At 50.0% G+C, this 19,936-nt stretch overlaps 2 protein-coding genes across 10 annotated transcripts; one reads left to right on the top strand and one right to left on the bottom strand.

Moving 5' to 3' along the window:
• Window positions 1-491: 491 nt before the first annotated feature.
• On the bottom strand, window positions 492-15,530 carry NFYA (nuclear transcription factor Y subunit alpha). Of its 9 annotated transcripts, none has more exons than XM_032133057.1 (10): window positions 15,390-15,530; window positions 12,992-13,079; window positions 11,364-11,444; window positions 9,026-9,172; window positions 7,588-7,719; window positions 6,826-6,931; window positions 6,236-6,402; window positions 4,979-5,152; window positions 4,477-4,578; window positions 492-3,714 (listed from the first exon to the last, which is right to left on the bottom strand). In XM_032133057.1, exons 2-10 carry the CDS (start codon window positions 13,064-13,066, stop codon window positions 3,661-3,663), a joined length of 1,038 nt encoding a protein of 345 aa, XP_031988948.1. In that variant the 5' UTR covers window positions 13,067-13,079; window positions 15,390-15,530; the 3' UTR covers window positions 492-3,660. The 9 variants fall into 9 exon arrangements, with proteins under 9 accessions (XP_031988948.1, XP_031988943.1, XP_031988949.1 ...); XM_032133052.1 differs by having other exon boundaries at window positions 11,364-11,447; window positions 15,390-15,529; XM_032133058.1 differs by having other exon boundaries at window positions 6,236-6,384; window positions 11,364-11,447; window positions 15,390-15,529.
• A 320-nt stretch (window positions 15,531-15,850) lies between these two features.
• Window positions 15,851-19,163, top strand: OARD1 (O-acyl-ADP-ribose deacylase 1). Its single transcript, XM_032133277.1, has 6 exons — window positions 15,851-16,108; window positions 16,428-16,495; window positions 17,159-17,303; window positions 17,412-17,470; window positions 18,153-18,265; window positions 18,549-19,163. The coding sequence occupies exons 1-6, from the start codon at window positions 16,033-16,035 to the stop codon at window positions 18,649-18,651; spliced, it is 564 nt and encodes a 187-aa protein (XP_031989168.1). The 5' UTR covers window positions 15,851-16,032; the 3' UTR covers window positions 18,652-19,163.
• The last annotated feature ends 773 nt before the right edge of the window (window positions 19,164-19,936 follow it).

Below are 19,936 nucleotides of genomic sequence, written 5' to 3'. Positions count from 1 at the left end.
CCATCCCTGGGGCAGGGCTGGGGCTGTCCGGCCATCCCTGGGACAGGGAGCAGGGGCTGTCCGGCCATCCCTGGGGCGGGGCAGGGCAGGGCAGGGCTGTCCAGCCGTCCCTGGGACAGGGCAGGGGCTGTCCGGCCATCCCTGGGACAGGGAGCAGGGGCTGTCCGGCCATCCCTGGGACAGGGAGCAGGGGCTGTCCGGCCATCCCTGGGACAGGGCAGGGAGCAGGGACTGATCGGCCAACCCTGGGGCAGGGAGCAGGGGCTGTCCGGCCATCCCTGGGTCAGGGCTGGGGCTGTCCGGCCATCCCTGGGTCAGGGCTGGGGCTGTCCGGCCATCCCTGGGACAGGGAGCAGGGGCTGTCCGGCCATCCCTGGGGCAGGGCTGGGGCTGTCCGGCCATCCCTGGGGCAGGGCTATCCAGCCACCCCAAAGCCCCCCTTTGCCCTCCCCACACCCCATCACAAGATCCCAACACAGAGTAAAAGCTGCTCAGTTTATAAATTTTATTAGCTGGAGAGTGTACACAGTACTTACAATTGCATCTATTAAAGACCAAAATACACTTGAAAAAATGCATCATATAAAAAAAAATTAAAAACTTTGAACTATGTACAAACTTTGCCTGACATTATGTTAAGCTCAGGACCCTCCCACGCCCATTCACAAAAGTTTATTTTTCCCCTCTTTTTAACATGTAGGGCCTTCAAGCCACTTAGCATCACTTGAGGATCATTTTTTCCCAAATCCTGTTCTTTACACTCCTATAAATCTGGGTTTTGATGGGTTTGATGCTTCACTGCTCTGGGTCAATCAAACACTTTTCTCCCCAAGCCTCTTCTTTCATCCTCACCCACTCTTTTACTCACTCCCAAAGTGGAGGTTTTGCTCAAGTGTAGCCAATCTACAAAGAAATCTCATTTAATTACTATAGGGAGGTTTGGACTGGGCATGTCTCCAATTTAACAGATTTCCCTGAAAAAGCAAGCAGACATTTTTGGTACCGTGGTGTTAACTGCTGGCTCCAACCTCACCAAATTAAACACAACTTTCAGCAGTGATACACAGAGCACAAAACAAATAAAAACATGACAGGAGCACTCGGGCTTTCACATCACTATTTAAAGTATTAACAATAAGACTTTGTAGAACACAAATCTGTATTTCTTCACATACAACCTACAACAGCGGATCAGAGAACCTGAATATGAAGGGATATTGGGAAACAAGTTCTAGCTGGCTAGAAAAAGTTTACAAGTTCTTTAAGAAAAGTAATTACTCATTAAAGAAAAAACAAAACAAAATCTATGTCAGAGCAATAATCTTGCTTCCCAAACTTCCAGCTCTCAGAGGGGGTCCCTCAGGACAGAGATTTACCATCAACTAAAGAGCAAAAAAACAGCATGGAGAGGCTCTTACTCCAGCACACAAATATTCCACCAACAAAATGTACAGGTGCTCCAAAAAAATATTTACAGTAATGCTGCAAATCCAACTAAAATTCCTTAAGGAGAGCTGCACGTTCCCAAAATGGGGGAGATCCCAGGAAATGCTGCGTGAGGGTCTCAGGTGCCAACTGAGGAAAATCAGCACCGGCCTGGAAGTGGGCAAGGATTTAAGGCAGAAGCAACCAGAGGCCCTGATGATGCCATCGATGTTAAAAATACCCTTGAAATCATTAGAAATAAACCCTAATTAAGAGTTGTGAGCAGAGTGTCAGATTACTGGTTTAACTCAGGACAAAAATTGAAAGAAGGAAGATTTCTTTGCCTGCCAGGAAGCGGGCCAGCTCCTCCTGCAGCTGCAGGTGTCCCCATGGCCGAGTTTCCTTCCCAGCTCCAGCTGCCAATTCCAAACCCCCTCTGCAGTTCCTCCTTGTCCTTTCACTGCCTCCACAGGTCATCCTTACACCTGGGACAAGCTCCCTCTTCCTCCAGGATTGCCTGCTCACAAGGATCCAACATTTCTCCTCTCTCTTCTCCTTCTCACACTCTCAGGTTTAGTATTTTTCTTGCATCCAAAGGAAACAGAATTTTCCAGGCTCTGTTCTTTTGTATCCTCCCAGTCTTCCACAACTTGCTGATTTGTCCTTCACTTTGTCTTTAGTCAGGAGCTTCCAGTAAATGGGAAAACATGGGAGGGAGGAAATGTAATTTTCAGGCTGCACTTGAAATCAGCATTCATTGAATTTAACCCAGTCTCACCCATCCCTGGCTGCTTTCCTCAAAAACTCCTCCCTCTGCAGCTTCACCTGGCCAGGTTCACATTCACCTGGCAACATTCCCAACTCCAAACTTCACTGCTGTGATCCAGTTTGAACTACAGAACACAAAAATTGGAAAATCTGGGACTCCCAACAGGCAGATGAACCAGAGAGCAGCTGGGTAACTCATTAAGGTGGGAGAAGGGAACAGGAATGGAATGGTGAGAAATCACCTGTTAAATGCTTTTAACTACTCCTCCCATCAGCAAAATTCAAATCATAAGAATAGGGCAGGCTTAGAATCTAAATTAAAGATCTGTTCTGTGGACATGCTCAGCCCAAAGCCAGCTCTAGGTCATGGAAAAATCCTTTTTTTTTATAATGTAAGTACTACTCGTTCACTAAGTGCCACTTTTGTTTTGTTTTTAAGAGGATAATTTATAAAAAGCATGAAAGGTTCATTGGTATCTGCCTTCATTTGTTAAAGAGTCCTTCAGGTACCTCAGGCTGAGCTGCCCCAGCTGCTGCTGTCCTGAGTCATCCATCACTCTGAACTGTAGGACTGATTTAGGCATCAAAAACATCATCCCAACAATGGTCAAGTCCCACTCTGGGACTGAGGATTCCACGTCTCCTGGAGGAACCATGGACTTCACTGGCAGGTGAGAAAGAAGATTTAAAAACAAAACCAAAAAAAAAAATCCTTTGGAAGAGACTCACTTAAAAGTTTCAATCCTTTTTATACTCACATCCATCTTTCTTCCAAAGCAACAAGTACTGGCAATGAACATACAAAACCACCCAGAAACTGATTTACTGATCCAATCCCCCCCACATCACCCTGTCCCACCCCACTGGCAACAGAGACACAAAACATCAAGTCCTGCAATAATCTTGACTATTTCTAGCATTGATTGGATGGCTGAACCTTTCCCAGAGAAGAGCTTCTTTACACATTTACAAGGTGGAATTGAAAAGAATCCCCTTGAGTTTCTGCCAGGGCTGGAAGTGCAACAGCAGGGCCCAGCTCAAGGAAAATGAAGTCCAAAAGGGGTGAGGAGTGGATGGAATAACAAATCTCTGCTGGCCAAACACAGGCCTGTGGTGCAGCCACTCAGTGCTGGTTGGAGCAGCTGGAATCTGTCCCTGGACAGGGCTGTGCTGCACCAGCCACAGGGATTGAGGCGAGAAAATGAAGGAAAACCAAAGGGATGAGTGTTCAGACTCCGAATTCCCTGTGCTGGATCACGAGAGGGCACCAAGGAGTCTGAAAGGTTCTGTTTGTAGAATTGAAACCTCAAGCACCTCCTCAACACATGGTGCTTGCTCTGTGGAAAAGGACAGGCTGTGACATGGAGATTGTCCCACTCCAGGATTCACTGGACACTCTGGGCAGGCAGGACAGGCTGGCAGGAGGGACGGGAATTCCCTTCAGGAGTTTTTCCCTGGAAGCAGGGGTTAGGAGACCCTGATCATCTGTGTCATCGCTTCTTCGTTGGTTTGAGTTGGATCCTGCAGACACAAAATGTTGGAAATCCCACATTTTTCCATGAAGCAGAGAGAACCACACACAACAATGGAGTGAGGAGACACTCCTGCCCTTCCCTTGATCTCCAAAAATGTCCTATTTTCCCTGGGTTTTACAGGCCAGTGTAAGAGACTGAGACACAAAAATCCTAATACTTCCCAGGAATGTGTTGTTTCTGGTATTTAGGAAGACCTAGGACTGGTCTGACACTTAGGAATGACTTTAGCTCAAAGTAAGAAATACTCCCTGAAGGCACAGAACTGCTCTAAAGCACTGAGCAACAACAGAACCCGTTCATTCTACTCCATTGTGTCCCTTCCTTTGAAAAATGCCTTGCACTTTTTATGCAAATCAATATGCAGCTAAGAATCAGATATTCCCATCTTTTAATTCCCATCAGATGTAAAGATAAGGTGTCTCTACCTTTCATTCATGTCCTGAAAGAACAAACCACAACCCAACCAGAAAGGTTGTTTTACAAACAAAGAATGTTTGTGTGCATTTATCCTACGAACCACAAAGTGAACACACTTCTCTCCACATTATTGTCATTTAATTCCTCAGGGCACACATCCCTTGCTCTCCACAAGCAGCAACAGGAGGGGTTTTTTTTCCAACACTTGGAATAAATTTAAAGGCAGGGAGGACCAAGGGTCAGCAGCCAAGCCCAAAAACCCAACCAAAGCAGCACAGACACCTCTGATGTGTGTCCTGAAGGGCTGAAATTTGCCCCAAACCCCACTCACCTGCATGTGAGGGCTGTCCTTTTCCTTGGGGGAGAAGAAGCGGCCCCCCTCTCCCCGTTTCCTGGCCATGGCGTGCCGGTGCCGGGACTCGTGCAGGTATTTCTGCAGCGAGGGAAGGAGCAGGTGAGGGAGCAGCCACTCCTTCCAGTCACTGCTTCCCAGGGGCAATTCCCAGTCCCATCCATCCCCCTGCCCCACTCCTTCCAGTCACTGCTTCCCAGGGGCAATTCCCAGTCCCATCCATCCCCCTGCCCCACAGACATCTGTCGTGCTGACAGTCAATGCAGGCTCACACACAGCTCCAGACACTCCCAAAAACACCCAAAGGAAGAAGAACTGTCCCCAAGGGACTTTAAACATTTACTCTGATGTAGCTCATGAACAACAAAAGCATCATAAAACTGAGGAACACCCTGATTCTAATCCTCATTTTCCAGCCCAGGTGGGATTCTGTGCCTTTCTCACAGAGCAACCCTGTGTTAGACCCGAGTTTTATTCTCACCCTTCGCTCTTTGGGGATTTTTCCCTCTGCTTCCAGCTTTGCCCGTGCCTGCCTCCTCTTCAGGATGCGGTGGTACTGCTTGGCATTGACATAGAGGGGCTCCTCTTCCAGCATCTCTGCTCCAGGCAAAGGGATCCTCTGGATGGCTGGGACTGAGCCAGCTCCAGGCACCATCTGTATGAAGAAGGAGGGTTTAGTTCAGAGAAGGTGGGTTTAGTCCTTGCAGCTCAGCACACAAACTGAACACAAAAATGCCATTAAAAACCTAAATATTAAAATGGAAAGTGGGTTTTGCTCAGGTAATGCAGCCACTTAAATGAAGAGGAGCAATAAAGCTGTTCTCAAACTGCGGAGCCAATTTAAACAAATCAATTCCTTGTCAGTCCTGCTGGGTTTTTCTGATAAAGGTAAAATTTCAATACAATTCCATGACTGTGTTGCTGCTTCTTGGACAATTAAACAAACAGGACATGGCTGGTGCTTCCCTTTCTTTTGGGTTATCTCTTACTTCAATTCTTTCATTTCAGAGCATTTCTAAGCCAACATCACAGAGCTGCTGACATCTAGTGGGGACCAACAACATTCCAGTCCTCACACTACAAAGAAATAGGAATTGGCAAGAAAAACCTCTCTAAGTGATGGAAACAAATCCTAAGAGATCCTCAAGAAAACCAGTAGTGACTCAATCTATTTAAACCTTTGCTCATCAGTTCACAGCTCAGTTTGAATTTCAGTTTTTAGATTTCTGAGCTGCTGTGGGAGAGAGGAAGTACAGAACACACAGATCACAGCAGGATCCAGGTCTTTGAAGCTGAAAATTTGTAATTTTTAAACTTTAAACTAATGGAACTTACAGAAAAGACTGAGCATATGAAGGTGACCTGAATCTCAGATAAGAGTTTATCAGAGAATCAGGGAATCACAGGATGGTTTGGGTTGGAAGGATCTTAAGGATCACCCAGTTCCAACCTTCTGCCATGGGAAGGGACACTTTCCACCATCCCAGGTGCTCCAACCTGGCCTTGGACACTTCCAGGGATCCAGGGGCAGCCACAGCTTCTCTGGGCACCCTGTGCCAGCCCCTCCCCATCCTCCAAGGAGAAATTCCTTCCCAATATCCCACCTAACCCTGCCCTCCATCAACTTAAAGCCACTCCCCACTGTCCTATCCCTACCCTTGTGAAAACCCTGCTAGATTTGAGTACAGACACCCTAAAGCTCAGCCTCCAAAGGCAGCAGTGGGAATTTCACACCTACCATGACCATTCCCCCTGAATTGACCACGTTCCCAGCCACCGGCAGTGTCACCGTGACCGTCCCCTGGCCACTGCTGGTGGTGTTGGTGTTGGCTCCAGTTTGGACAATCTGGGCTCCAGCCAGGCTGGCTGCTGGAATGGTGATCATGCCTGTAACAGGGACTGTAACTTTAAGGAAGGAGAACACAAAAGGAAAAAAAAAAAAGAAAAAAAAGAAAAGAACAAAAAAAAAAAACCAAACGAAACGAAAACACGCACACAAAAAGAAGGGAACAGCATTAGTCCCACTTCTGTGTTTTACTCATTCATCCTTCCAGAACATGCACAGAGGGAGGAAAAGCGTTCAAGTGAGGGATTAAATTCCATCAGAACTCCTGGTTTTTGCATTTGTAACCTCACTGTGAGTAACCATGCACTCCTGAGGTGGAAAAGCAAAAATAAGGGTTTCTATTCTACCAGCCCTTGCCAGAGACAAGGAGATTTTCTGTTTCTGGGGGAAGAACCCCAGAGTGAATTGCTGCAGAACACAAACACCTAAATAAATCAAAAGCCTTCTCAAAGAGGTATCCTGGCTCCTCCCAGCCCTCCTACCTTGCTGCAGGATGGTGCCATCAGCATTCACGGGCTGGTACACGATGGTCTGGCCCTCAGCAGCCTGGGCAACCTGCTGGCCTTGCACTGCTATCTGCTGCTGGGTCTGAACAAAACAAAGAGCACAAGAACGTTACAAATTGCTTCTTTTTTCCAGTGTTTACAATTCCTGAATGAACACATGGTGCTTGAGGTGTTCCAGGTGTCTATTTCTGTTGCCTCATTAGCAGCAGTAAGAAATAGGCTGGAGCACAGACCAAATAACTGGAGATCAAACACCTGAAGCACATGTAAGATGCTTTTTCTAACAGTTTAATAACGAAAAAAACAAATTCTAGGTTTCCTGTCTCACTATGAAGATGTGAAAGGAGGAACTATTCTGCTCAGAAATTTAATTTTGGCCCTAACCAAAAGCATCAGCAGAAACCCCAGGTGTGACTGGACTACTGCACACGATGGCCCAAGTATGGAATTAGCAATGCTTCATGTTTTCAAAATTCAACAAAGAGACAAAAACAACCACGAACCAATAAAATACAGAAACACGATGGAGAAAAACATGCAATCTAATTATTCTGCCCCAGAGTCATGTATGAAACACTACAAAAACATGACACTCATTCTCAAGTTCTCCTCAATATTAATAATTCCTTTTTTTTTTTTTTGGCCTTTTTTTTTTTTTACTTAACCACATCTTAAGTCATTTGTCAAGTTTCTCTTCCTGTTCCTCTGCAGAAAAGCCTTTCATGCTGGTGCAGTTACCTGTGTCTGGCCAGCAGTAACTGCAGTCTGGGGCTGCTGTATAATGATCTGCTGGGTCTGGCCCTGCTGCCCCTGTACCTGCACAGCCTGCCCACCTTGAATCTGAATCTGACCTGGCTGGACCAACTGAATCTGTGGAAGAAAGAGTCAGAAAGGAACATTAACTATGCCTCTGATTTCTCCCTCCTCGGCCTCAGCATGACCAAGTCATCTCTGAGGGTGATTTACTGTTGCACAGAAAAAGAAAGCAGCGAGTCTTCTCTTTTTCCAGTTGAAAATGAGGAGTTTTAATGGATTGCTCCCTGTGACACAGCAGCCCAGCCACGCAGGGCAGAGGGACCAACGTGCTGTGTCACTGTGCTCCAGCAGCTCTGCACTGCTTACACAATAAATCACTCAGGAGAAATCAATTATTCACATAGCACTGGGAACCAACAGTCAGGTGGAAGAAGAGGAGGACTAAGATTTAAGACATCTGTGGGGTGTTAATTATCCAGCACTCAGAAGTAGTGCTGGGATATATAAAGTTGTCCTCAGCTTTGCAGAGTCTTTCCACCACTGTGGAATGTTCTTAGATTAAAAAAAGAAGAGCTGGAATATGGTTTGGAGTTTGTGTTTAAAAACACAGTTATGGGTTTTCCTCCAACAACCAGACTCAGAAGAACCTCATAAAAATACAGTGGTTTTCAACAACGGAAATTTTAAATAAACCTCTCAAAACACCAAGACATCATTTGCCTTCCTGGGCTGTGCTGGGTTCCTAAATCCCATCCTAAATCACCAGGACACTTTCATTATGCCATGGTTACAGTTCTTCCCTTTGCTTTTGAGGAACACTTTGACCACCTCCTTAAATTTACCAACTGTCTTTTAAACAGATAATTACTTCCCAAAAAATCCATCTTCTGTACCTCCTTCACTATTGCCTTCTGTGCAACAGGAACGTTTAAATTCCCCTTCAGCCATCACATATTAGACAGGCTCAAGCACAAATTATTTTCAAGAAACTTCCTTAAATAATTTGTTTTTAAATCCTCTTTCTGAGCCATAAGTTGAACAGGCACCAGATCCCCTACTACACCGCAAGGGCCAGATAAAATATCCCAACCAACAAAAACCCTGGTCTAGGGGAAGGTATCCTGCCTGTGGCAGGGGGGTGCCAACTGGATGAGCTTTTCGATCTCATCCAACCCAAACCATTCCATGATGAAAACCCCCAAACCAACCCAGCTGTGTTTTAGCGTTTTTAATCCAAAAAGTTTGCACCAGGCCATAGAACATAAAAACTGAGTTCATAAAGGACTTTCACTCATTCCCACCGGGCCAGAGCCACAAAGCACCACCTCTGCCTGGTTTTAGGGTGCTGAGCAGAGGCTGTGTGGCAGTGGGAGCATCCCAGAGTGTCCCCAGGCTGTGCAGTGCCCCCGGGGTGTCTCACCTGCTGCAGCCCCTGCGTGCCGGACACCGGGACCTGCATGATGGTCTGGCCCTGGCCCCCAGGCACGGCCTGCACCATGATGGGCTGGCCCGTGGAGGTGATGAGCTGTCCCCCGCTCACCTGCACCATCAGCGGCTGCCCCTGCACCTGCGAACGAGGGAACAACAAGGCAACAATGAAAACCCCGCCAGAGCAGCCCCAGTGCTCACCTGTGCTCCTGTGGGGGCAGAGGAACTGAGAAACAGGCACTGAGCTGCTTCAAACCAGCTCTGGGTTCCAGGACGTGCTATGGATTTAGTAAATGATCTGCTTTTCTTGCAGTCTTGCTGTTACAAAGCATGAAAACCGCATTTTTCAGCCACAAGAACTACCTTCATGCACAGCCCACGAGCAAAGTGGAATAAAAAACTTCATTATTCACCTCACAATTACTGATTTTTAATTGGGGTTCCTACTGAGAGAGCTCTGTTCTGACAGGGAGGTTCTGAGGTGGCTTCAGCTCTCCCCAATTTCATGCCTACAGCGTTTCCATTTTCTATCTGACACGGAGCATGAGATGTGCTGAGAGAAACTCTCCATGATTATTGAGGGAAACTGTAACTGGAGCAACACAAAATGGAGTTCAGGGAGGAAAAGTTAAAGTGGATGAGCAGCAGCCACTTCTGGGCCCAAAAAGGCATAGAGTGGATTTATAACATCTAAATATAAAATTAAAATCTAAAATCTAAAATCTAAAATCTAAAATATATGTGTGAGGGTGGTGAGGCCCTGGCACAGGTTTCCCAGAGAAGCTGTGGCTGTCCCATCCCTGGAAGTGTTCAAGGCCAAACTGCACAGGGCTTGGAGCAACCTGAGATAGTGAAAGGTGTTGGGGTTGGAACTGCATGAGGTTTAAGGCCCCTTCCCACCCAAACCAGTCTGGGATTCTGTGGTAACTTTGGTTGGAGAGTCTCCAGACTCTTGGACCCAAGAGTTCTTCATCTCTCTGGTCACTGGGAAAAAGGCCCATGAAAAGAAAAACGAAGGGAAAACCTCTCTGTTTGAACTCCCTCACCTGCCAAGTCCCCAAATTGCCCAAATGCATCTTGTAAAATGCTCTGCCTCCACGGCCTAAATGCAAAATGATCTCATGAACCAGGGAAGCACAAAATCCGATTTGTTTAGGGACAAGTACAACACAACGTGGTAAAGTCACTGCGTTCCTGGGTTTCACACCCCATGGGGTGAGGAACCAAATCCTGCAGGGAGCAACCAACTGTGGTTAACACGTGGAATTTGACTTTCTGGGTCACCACTCTGTCCCTCAGCCTGTCCATCTCCCATCCAAAGCCCTCAGCCCCTGGGCTGGATCACACAGGGAGGAGCATGCTCAGGTCAGCACAGAGAAGCACAGGCAGCAGCACAATATCCAAGAAGCAGAAAGGAAAACAAGACATTCCAGGATTTTTGTTAATGAATTAGAGCAAGCCAAAATAGAAAAAAAAAAAAAAAAAGGGTGGGGACAACATAACAACAACCAGAGGCCCCAGTGAGCCCAGCAATCCAAGTCAGGCAGCGTTTGAGATTTGAACTCTGAACATAAAAAATGCTGTGTTAACTTTGCACCTGGCAGGGCCACTCCAGCCCCTTGGAACCATCCTGCTCTGAGGAATTACAAACCAAACAAAACCAAAACACTGAGTGCAAAACTGCTACAGTTGCCCAGGGTCTGTCAATTGCTCTAAAAAGGGCTCCTGGAAAGCCTGGCTGAGTTAAGTGGAGGCTGCAAGACAGGAAATACCTCACACTGAAACAAGTGATTCCTTCCAAACTGGGATGTATTCGCTGTCTGGATTCACATGGCTCCTGGGTTTCCCTGTGTTGTTCACAGGTAAATAAGAAATTGGATGTCTCAGTGCCACAGAGGCCAATATTGTCCCCAGGTGCCCTTTTAGTCACAGGTGAGAAGGTTCCACTGCTCAAGCTCAGGCTCCCCCAGCACCTCTGTCTGTCTCATGCAGTGAAGGCAGAGCCCTCCTCAAGAAGGAGCTCAGAAACTTCATTTCCTTGGAATTACAGGAAATCTTTGGGGTTTACCCTGACTGTTACTTCCTCATTTTGGTGTTTTTAACTTTGAAGTCGCATTGAACCACAATTCCTTTCCAGAATTCCTGGCATGCACCTGGGACCTCAGGAACAGCTCCAATCCCATGGCAAACCCTACAGCCAGCACCCAGCACAGATTCCTGCTCCACATCCCCCTGCTCCTCTTGGAAACCCTGGGAAAAACACAGCATTAGATATGTGGTGCTGGGGAGGGTCATGCAGTGCTCAGAAACACAATCAGAGAGGTCACCACTACCTGGAGGGTCTGGACTTGCTGGCCTGAGGCCGATGCCACCTGGGCCTCAGTCTGCAGCTGGACAGCTGTGACACCTCCCTGCTGCGGGGAACAGGAACAGGGAGAGCTTGAAACATGGAAATGCACAGCTCTGACACCACACAACACACTGCTGGGACAGGGGGGGTTGGGGTTCATCCACACTGCTCCAGAACACGAGGAATGGGAATTGTAGCAACCCTAAGGATGGAGTTCCCCGGAGCTGCATGTGGCACTGGAAGGCTTCAATATCCCAACTCGCAGGGAACAGGAGGGATCATTTTGCAGGATTTAAAGCTCAGTTTCAGGGTTTTAGTCTGCTCACTGCCCAGGTTTGTCACTGTGAAGGGTTCCAAATTTTGGTCCCTCTGGTTTGTCATGACAAAGCCCTTCCTGCAGCACAGTCTGAGCTCATCTCTGCCACTCCTGTGTCGCTGCCTGCCCACCAGTGACCCTGAGGGACAGTCTGGAGAGGCTGCAGGAGCAGTTAGAGCTAAAAGCCTTTTCTATCTTTAGCCTCTTTGCTAAGAGGCCCAAAATACTCCCTGTAACTGTGTTAGCATGGGGAGATGAAGGACAGCTCCCTCCCAAGTGCTGCAACAGCCTGGTAAAACAACTTATTTTAGAAAAATGTTTCATGTCACACACAGGCTTTAAGAGCCTGTACTGAAAACCAAAGCTGAGGGATGGTTTTGTCTCCTTTTTACCTAGAAATTGTCAATAAACCAAATACATCTTTGGTTATGTGCTGCAAACAGGTATTTCGGGTAATCCTTAATATAAAATGTTTTAATCTCAAGTGCAATTTTGTTCTGGCTGAAAAAGTCAACTTCAGCTAAACCCAGTGGAAGGATCTGGTCCCTGCTGAGGCCAATGCAAAGCAGATCTCCCTGAAAACAGGATCCAGTGGCTCAGCCCTTTGCATGACAAACCACCAAACCCTTCTTGCCTTGAACTAGAACAGAAGATGCAGCAAAAATCCAGCAGCAGCTGAAAATACATCCCTAAATCTGCATACAGAAGGCTTAACAGTAAAAAGCAATCAGCTCTTAAAACTCAGCCCTGATATTTCACACACTGAAACAAGAACTTCTTTGTGGGAAGGATGAATTCACCCCAAGCTACTTGGTTAATCCTGTTCTGTGTGTTTGCTTTGCTCCACCTGTAGTTCTGAAACAAAGAATCTCAGTAAACGTTCATTTGAGAAAGCTGGAGGAAACATCTGTGGGCTTGAACAAAACCTATTTTAATTTTGGGGGAACTGTTCTTGTGGACAATTGATTGTTTCTGTTAATATTCTGTTTCCTCCATTTCCAGAGATGTGTTCATATATTCTTATACATTTTTATATTTTGCTTTCCCCATGTCAGTAGCAGTTTACAAACTCCCTGCTACGCTGAAATTTGGTCACTTCCACACCTGCAATTCCATTTCCTAATAAGTGTATTTTAAAAAACCACATCTACCCTGACTTCCAGGCAGGTGACATCAGTGCCCAAGTGACAGAAGTCAGGTGAACAGGTGCCCAAGAAGGATCAGGAAACCCCTCAGTGCTGCTGTGCCCCTCTGAGGGGTGCAAAGGGTTCCCAAATTCCCACATTCCGTACCTGCTGCTGGATCTGCCCGGCCTGCACCACGATCTGCTCCGTGGAGCTGCTGCTGTTGGCTGTGTACTGCTCCATGGTGCCTCAGCCCCTGGCAAGACAAGGCAAAACTCAGGTGATCACTGTCCCAAGGTTCAGGAATTCCCGTTCTCCCCCGGGAGTTGCAAAGCCAAGCAAAGCAGGAGCTGCCCCCAGGACAGATCTCTCCCAGAGCTGCTCCATCTCAGCAATGAACAGAGGTGCCACATCCAACCCCAGTGAGCAGCAGAACCACCTCAGTTCTGTCCCACACTTCAGGGACTCCACCAGTTCTGAGTCTGCACATCCTGGGCTCCAGCCAGGTGCCCACACAGGGGAGTGTCACTGCTGGAAAACCTCAGGAAATGCAACCTTTAGGTGTGAAACCAAACAGCTCTTCAAGAATTCAGCAGAGCTGTGAAGCCTTCTCGCCTTCCCCCACTACACACCATGCTCTCCTCGTATTTCTTCCCTCTCCTCCTACTCTCCTGGAATGGTTTGGGTTGGAAGGGACATTAAAGCTCATCCAGTGACACCTCCCACTACCCCAGGCTGCTCCAAGCCCCGTCTGACCTGGCTTTGGACACTGCCAGGGATCCAGGGGCAGCCACAGCTTCTCTGAGCACCCTGTGCCAGGGCCTCCCCACCCTCACAGGGACAAATTTCTTCTTTAAAGAAGTATTTATACACTCAAATATGTCCTTCATGTATTTTGGGAACCACCAACAGATTTGCCAGCACCTCCATCCTCTTGCTGCCTCTCTCTCATTCCTTGGCCCTTTCCCTGCACACTTCAACACCACTGTGCTGAAATAAAACACCTCTTCCCTGCCATGGCTTCTCTGCTCACTGGCCCAACAAGGGCAGAATTCCTACTGCAGTGAGGTGTTTGATTTATGTCACGACTGAACAAGTTCCTGCCACATTGGTGAAAGAAAGCACAGCCTGGAACTTGAATTTTCCAAGTCTAAAGCAACGAAACCTCAGGGTCCCTCAAATTTTCAGGGAATGCTGACAGGATGAAGTCACAGACTCTCTCTGTACCAGTTGCTGTGGTTACTGCTGCTGTTTGAGCGCCATCCTTTGCCCATTTATTGACACTTTTTCACCGCCAGAATAAAAGAAGATAAATATTCTTTCTGAAGATGCTGCTGTCTGGTTCACTTCAATTTTGCACTGGATACTTCCATTTCTGCCTTAAACTAAAATCTTTAATTAAAACATTACCAGTTCTGTAATCCCAACACTGCACCAGCTGCCTGAAGTTCTGGACAAGGTTCTACCAGCGCTGGATCCTCACCCTCCAAGGGATTATCTCATCCCCTTCATTAAACACAGAGTATCCAAGTTAAATATTAAAGATCAGGGATCAATCAATGGCAGAGAACGGCAGCTCCTCCCCCAGTGAGCTCACGGGCAGCTCCTCCTCACTGGGGAATGCTCTGGTAAAGGACTGTCCGAGTTTCAGCAACAGATATTCACATAGACTATATATATATATATACATATATATATATATATTATATATATAACAAATATCCTGAGTTGTAAGGGACGCGTTAAGGATCATTAAACTCCTGGTTCTGCCAGCCCCAAGAAATATATACAAATATATGTATGAGGCCATGGAAGCTACACCAGGACGTTTCCTCAACAACCAACCCACACCAAGAGCAAACCAGTGCCACGAACAGTCCGAGAGCTCCAAAGCATCATTTTAACCGTGTCACAGCCCGGAGCAGAGCTCCTGAACGGGCAGAAGTTTCCAGGGCAGAGCCTGTGACACTCCCGTGGGATCCCAGCGCTCCAAGGACACCGCGGAGCCGCACGCCCACGCCAGGCCGGGATTTCACACGAGCGGCGCGGAGGGGGCGGTCTGAGCACCACATGTGGAGCACAAGTTTAGCTCCTGGCTCTTTGTGGAGCCCAGAGATGGCCCGGGGCTGTTGTTTCAGTGCGGGAAGCCCCGGCCCGGGGGTCCCTCGGTGCGCTCGAGCCCCTCGCTGCCCCAAGGGCCGGCCCTGCTGCCGGAGCACCGCGTGCCCGCACATCTGGGGAGGCGGCACCGGAACGGGCAGCCTGGGCCCCCGGGCCAGCGGGGAGGCTCCCGGGGAGGGCGGGGCACTGCGGGCTCCAGGCTTCGCCGGGGGAGGAGGCCGGGCTCCGCTGCGGCGCTCGGCCCCGCGCCCCCGGCCCAGCCCCGGACCACCCGACCCCGCTCGGCTCGCTGCTCGCAGCGCTGCTCAGCCCCGCGCCCCCGGTTCCCCCGCGGCCCCAGCGCGGCCGAGCCCGGCCCGGCCCCGGTTCCCCCCTCAGCCCCTGAGTGGCCGCGGCCCCGCCAATCCCGGCGCGCGGGGGCTCCATATTGGCCGCTCGCGCTCACCGTGCCGCGCTGCCCGGTCCGCGCCCCGCGCTGATTGGCTCCGCCGCGGGGCCCCGAAGCCCAATCAGCGCCCGCACTCGCCCGCCGCGCAAAATGGCGCCCAACCGCGGACAAAGGGGGCGAGGGGCGGGGCCCCGCCCGGCCGCGGCCGCCCAACCGCGCGCCTCGCCCCGCCCGCCGCCGCTGCGCCTGCGCGGGGGGCGGTGGCGCGCACGCGCGGGAGGGGCCCCGCGCCGGCCCCCGTCCTTCAGGCTCCGCCCACCGACCCGGAATGTTCTGGACAGGGACCATAGAGAGGGTCCGCCCGCGCGGACGGAGCGGCGCGGCCGCCATGTTGTGTGGGGCTGGGCGGCCTTGTTGTGTGGGGCGCGGCCGCCATGTTGTGTGCGGCCATATCGCCTCGGTGTGTGAGGCGATACCGCCGTGTTGTGTGCGGCCATATCGCCTTGGTGTGTGAGGCGATACCGCCGTGTGGGCTGAGGAGGATCCGCCAAATCCCCGTGAGACGGATCCGCCATTTCGCCGCCAGGCGGAGCCCCTGAGGCAGCACCGCCAATGTCCCGCTGAGGCGGACCCGCCGTGCCGGCTGAGGCGGGGCCGTGTGGCCGTGAGGCGGAGCCGTCCTTGCGGCGCGGCCGGAGCGATGTGGGCGGTGCTGGGCAGGCTCGGCGTGGCGCAGGCTGTGGGCCCGGCCCGGTTGATCGCTCTGCGCCCCGCGGGTGCGGCGGCCGAGGGGCCCTGAGGGGTGGGAGGAGGAGGAGGAGGACGAGGAGGAGGCGGAGGCGGAGGAGGGTGATGATGGTGATGAGGACGAGGGCGGCAGCCGGGGGTGCCCCTTGTGTGGTGACCCAGGGCTGGGGCCTCCTCCCGGGCCGGAGCTGCGGGCGCAGTGGGACCGGGTCAGGGGCACCGGCATCTTTAGCGGTGTTATGTTTGTCCCGCTGTCACAGATCAATTAGGCTTACCCTCGCCCCCTCTAACACACTCTTACTGCCTAGCTTGAAGTTCCTAATAATTGTTTTTCTCTCATCTTTCCAGCCGCAGGAGCCTTCTCCATACCCCACGTTACCATGGCCACCCACTTCTCCAAGGATCAGGAGGAGAGAGTGCGTAGGAAATGGGTTACATGGGATATTGTGTGTACAAAGAGCCCTTCCCCTTACTACAGCCCTGACAGCACGGCACTGGCTGCATCCCGCAGCTTTTGGGAGCAAAGTGGCTGCCAGTGCTGAATTCCATGTGCTTTTTGTGTGTAGTGTCAGCGTGGCAGATGCTGTGCAGCAGCACGGAGCTCGCCTGCCTGCCTGAACACCTCAGGACTGGTGCTGCTAGAGGGGTTTCACTGATCCAGCTGTACTCTCTGTCCCATAATTACCCTTTTAAGTTTGATTTTGTAAGATTACCTGCTGAGCGGGCGCATGATACTTATAAATGATCTTGTTGAGAAGGTGTAGTGGGTTTGTAATTTTGTATATGGGGTGTGTAATTCTCTATATTGGGTTTGTAATTCTCTGTGGTGGGTTCGTAATTCTCTATATTGGGTTTGTCGTTCTGTGAGCTTGGTTTGTAATTTTGTGAATTTGGTTTGCAGTTCTGTCTCTGGGGCTTGTAATTCCACGTGTGGGGTTTATAGCCCATGTCAGCTCAAACACTTGCTCCCTGCACAGCAAACTCAAACTCTCCCCCTCTTGCTGCCCAGTTCCCAGTCACCAGAGCCCTGTGTGCCCAGGTATGCTCTCTCAGGAGGTTTTGTTGCCTCTGCTCTGCAGATCAGGTGTGTGAAGGGGGACCTGTTCTCGTGCCCGGGCACGGACGCCCTGGCCCACTGCATCAGCGAGGATTGCCGCATGGGCGCCGGCATCGCCGTGCTCTTCAAGAAGAAGTTTGGAGGCGTCCAGGAGCTCCTGGATCAAAGTGAGTGGTGCCTGAAGGAGCTCCTGGCTTCCAGCAGGGAGGGTGTTGGAGCTGCTTGGGGTTGTGGAGTGTGGCTGTTTTAAAAACACCTTGATTTTTGTGCTTTAGAGAAGAAGACGGGGGAGGTGGCGGTTCTGCGAAGGGACGATCGGTACATTTACTACCTGGTAAGGGCTGGGGTGGCACTGGGACAGCTCCCTGGAGCTAAACTACATCACATACCAGGCATTAATAGCTGTGGGGGTTTTGGTCATATTCATGGAATCATGGAATCACAGAATGCTTTAGGTGGGAAGGGACTTTAAAGCTCATCCTGGGCAGGGACACCTTCCACTGTCCCAGGTTGCTCCAAGCCCTGTCCAGCCTGGCCTTGGACACTTCCAGGGATCCAGGGGTGGCCACAGATGCTCTGGGCACCCTGTGCCAGGGCCTGCCCACCCTCCCAGGGAACAATTCCTTCCCAGTATCCCATCTGACCCTGCCCTCTGGCAGTTCCCCTTGTCCTGTCACTCCAGGCCCTTTTAAAGAGTCTCTCTCCGTCTCGTTGGCTCCCTTCAGGCACTGGGAGGGATTTCTGGAATGCTCCTCTCAGCAAGAGCTGTGAGATGTGTCCTCAAACATTGCCAAGCTGTTCTGTGCATCTGCATTTCACCTTTACTTGGACACAGCTGGCTGCTAAACTAGAGTGTTACAAGCTGTGAAATGTAGTTCTTTGTTCAAGTCCTTCCACAGAGGCAAGCGTGGGTGTGGAGTTTTGGGATATGTGTGTTTTGTAGCAGTATTTATAACAGACAGTGGCTTGCAGTGGTCATGCCAGAGGTACAGCTGAGCTTTGCTGGTTTTCTGTAGATCACAAAGCAGAAGGTTTCTCACAAGCCCACCTATGAGAGCATGCAGAAGAGTTTGGAAGCCATGAAAGCTCACTGCCTGAACAACGGAGTCACCGACATCTCCATGCCCAGGTGAGGGGCTCAGGAACTGGGTGTTTGATTTCTAGGATGTCTGCAGGATGATCCCCTGCTGTGAAATAAGAATTCAAGTATCCACCTCTATCCAACTCCTCTGTTCAGTTGGGCAAATCTAATTTGCATTTCCCAGTGCATTTCAATAATAGCAAAGCGCATTTGAGTTGTTTCCTTGTTCTCCCTGTGAGCTGAGGCAGGGCCACCTCAAACTGCAGCTGCTCCCAGGGCTGGGTGGGCACAGCACGAGGCCCCACAGCTCTTTTGGTGCTTTGTCTTCCAGGATTGGATGTGGACTCGACGGCCTGCAGTGGGAAAAGGTGTCAGCCATCCTTGAGGAAGTGTTTGAGAACACTGACATCAAGATCACAGTTTACACGCTGTGAGCAGAAGAGTCAAAAAGCTCCATTTCCCCCAATTTTGGGAGCAGAACCTGTGAACTGACAAGGGGGAACCTGCGTGGGGAGCGCGTTCTGCATTCGGGTGTCACTCACTTGTGTGACAGTGACAGGGGCTTCCAGCAGCAACAAGCTCCAGAGAAGTTCATTTGGGCTGTTAATTAGCAGGAGGCGGCGGCGCTGTGGAAACCCTCGGGAGCTCCCAGTGTGTCCCTGCAGCCACCAGGTGTCACTGGGGCTCCACGCAGTGAAACGGAGCCGCTGCCTCTTGGGCGCTCGGGGTTTCTGTTCGGGTTGGTGCTGGTCAGCTGCCCCAGGCAGCCCTGGCACCTCTGGCTTTGTTCTGTTTGCGATGTCCTGCCCGGCACTCGGGTCACTCGCCTGTTCTCACAGGTGTTAACACTTTAATTTCTCCCTTCTGGCCATAAATTTGGTTTGCTGAGATCATGCTCGCTCAGGATCATGCTGTGGTGTTCAATAAATAGTGCCCTGCTGTTGGATGGGTCCCTGTGGCTGTTCTGGGGACAGGCTGGGGGTTGCAGGGAGGGGTGTAATTACACCTGATGGGTGTGTTTTATACAGCAGCTGTATCATTTATAGTCTGCACAGCTCGGTTTGGTGAGGATCCAAGCAGGTTGATGTGCTCTAAGAACTCACAGGATTGAGTTTAAAGTGGGATTTTTACATTTCTTTGTTTGCTGCATTTGTAGTCCAGCTGTTACGCAAAGGTTGGTGTTTGTCACCCAGAACAAAAGCAGATCAGTAACACCCCTGGTTCCTCAGATCCATGGAAAACTCCTGATTTGGAAGAGTTTGTTCCTGAACTGAGGAACTACCACAGACATTTCCTTCGTGTTTGGTTTCCCACCCTCCCACAATAACAAATCTTTTGGTCTTCTCTCATTCTGAATGCCTAGAAAACTGCCAGGTGTGTTGAATAAATATAAAAATGGGACATAGGAGTTGGGAATTTTGTAGCATGACAGGGTTGCTGATGGGATTTCCTTAGGCAGGGACTGGGTTAGTCGGTTCTGGGGGGTTTTTTGCTGCTGCAAATCCTGTTTGTGTCTTTAGGATCTCCCTATTCTTACTCTCCCTGTTCCTTGCCCATATTTTGTAAACCTGTTTGGTGGGGAATTGCTGTAGCTGGGAAAAATAACCTTGGACAAAGAGAAATTTGGAGCAATGAACTGATCCAGAACAGGCACTGAGGCTGCTCATGGATTCAGTCCTTCCCCTTAGTTGTGTCTGGGTTTTAGTTCTGGTTCCTTGC

The sequence above is a fragment of the Corvus moneduloides genome, chromosome 24, assembly GCF_009650955.1.
Source record: "Corvus moneduloides isolate bCorMon1 chromosome 24, bCorMon1.pri, whole genome shotgun sequence".
Taxonomy (NCBI): Eukaryota; Metazoa; Chordata; class Aves; order Passeriformes; family Corvidae; genus Corvus; species Corvus moneduloides.
Note: the sequence above shows the minus strand (reverse complement) of the source record. Positions and strands in the feature narration are given on the sequence as shown.

Coding starts and splice junctions, on each gene's coding strand:
- OARD1 (XM_032133277.1), top strand. CDS start 16,033: ATGTGGGCGGTGCTGGGCAGGCTCGGCGTGGCGCAGGCTGTGGGCCCG. Junction 16,109..16,427: donor GATCGCTCTGCGCCCCGCGG/GTGCGGCGGCCG, acceptor TCATCTTTCCAG/CCGCAGGAGCCTTCTCCATA. Junction 16,496..17,158: donor CCAAGGATCAGGAGGAGAGA/GTGCGTAGGAAA, acceptor TCTGCTCTGCAG/ATCAGGTGTGTGAAGGGGGA.
- NFYA (XM_032133052.1), bottom strand. CDS start 13,066: ATGGAGCAGTACACAGCCAACAGCAGCAGCTCCACGGAGCAGATCGTG. Junction 6,403..6,825: donor TGGCACCATCCTGCAGCAAG/GTAGGAGGGCTG, acceptor CCTTCCTTAAAG/TTACAGTCCCTGTTACAGGC. Junction 3,715..4,476: donor AGGACAGCCCTCACATGCAG/GTGAGTGGGGTT, acceptor TTGTGTCTGCAG/GATCCAACTCAAACCAACGA.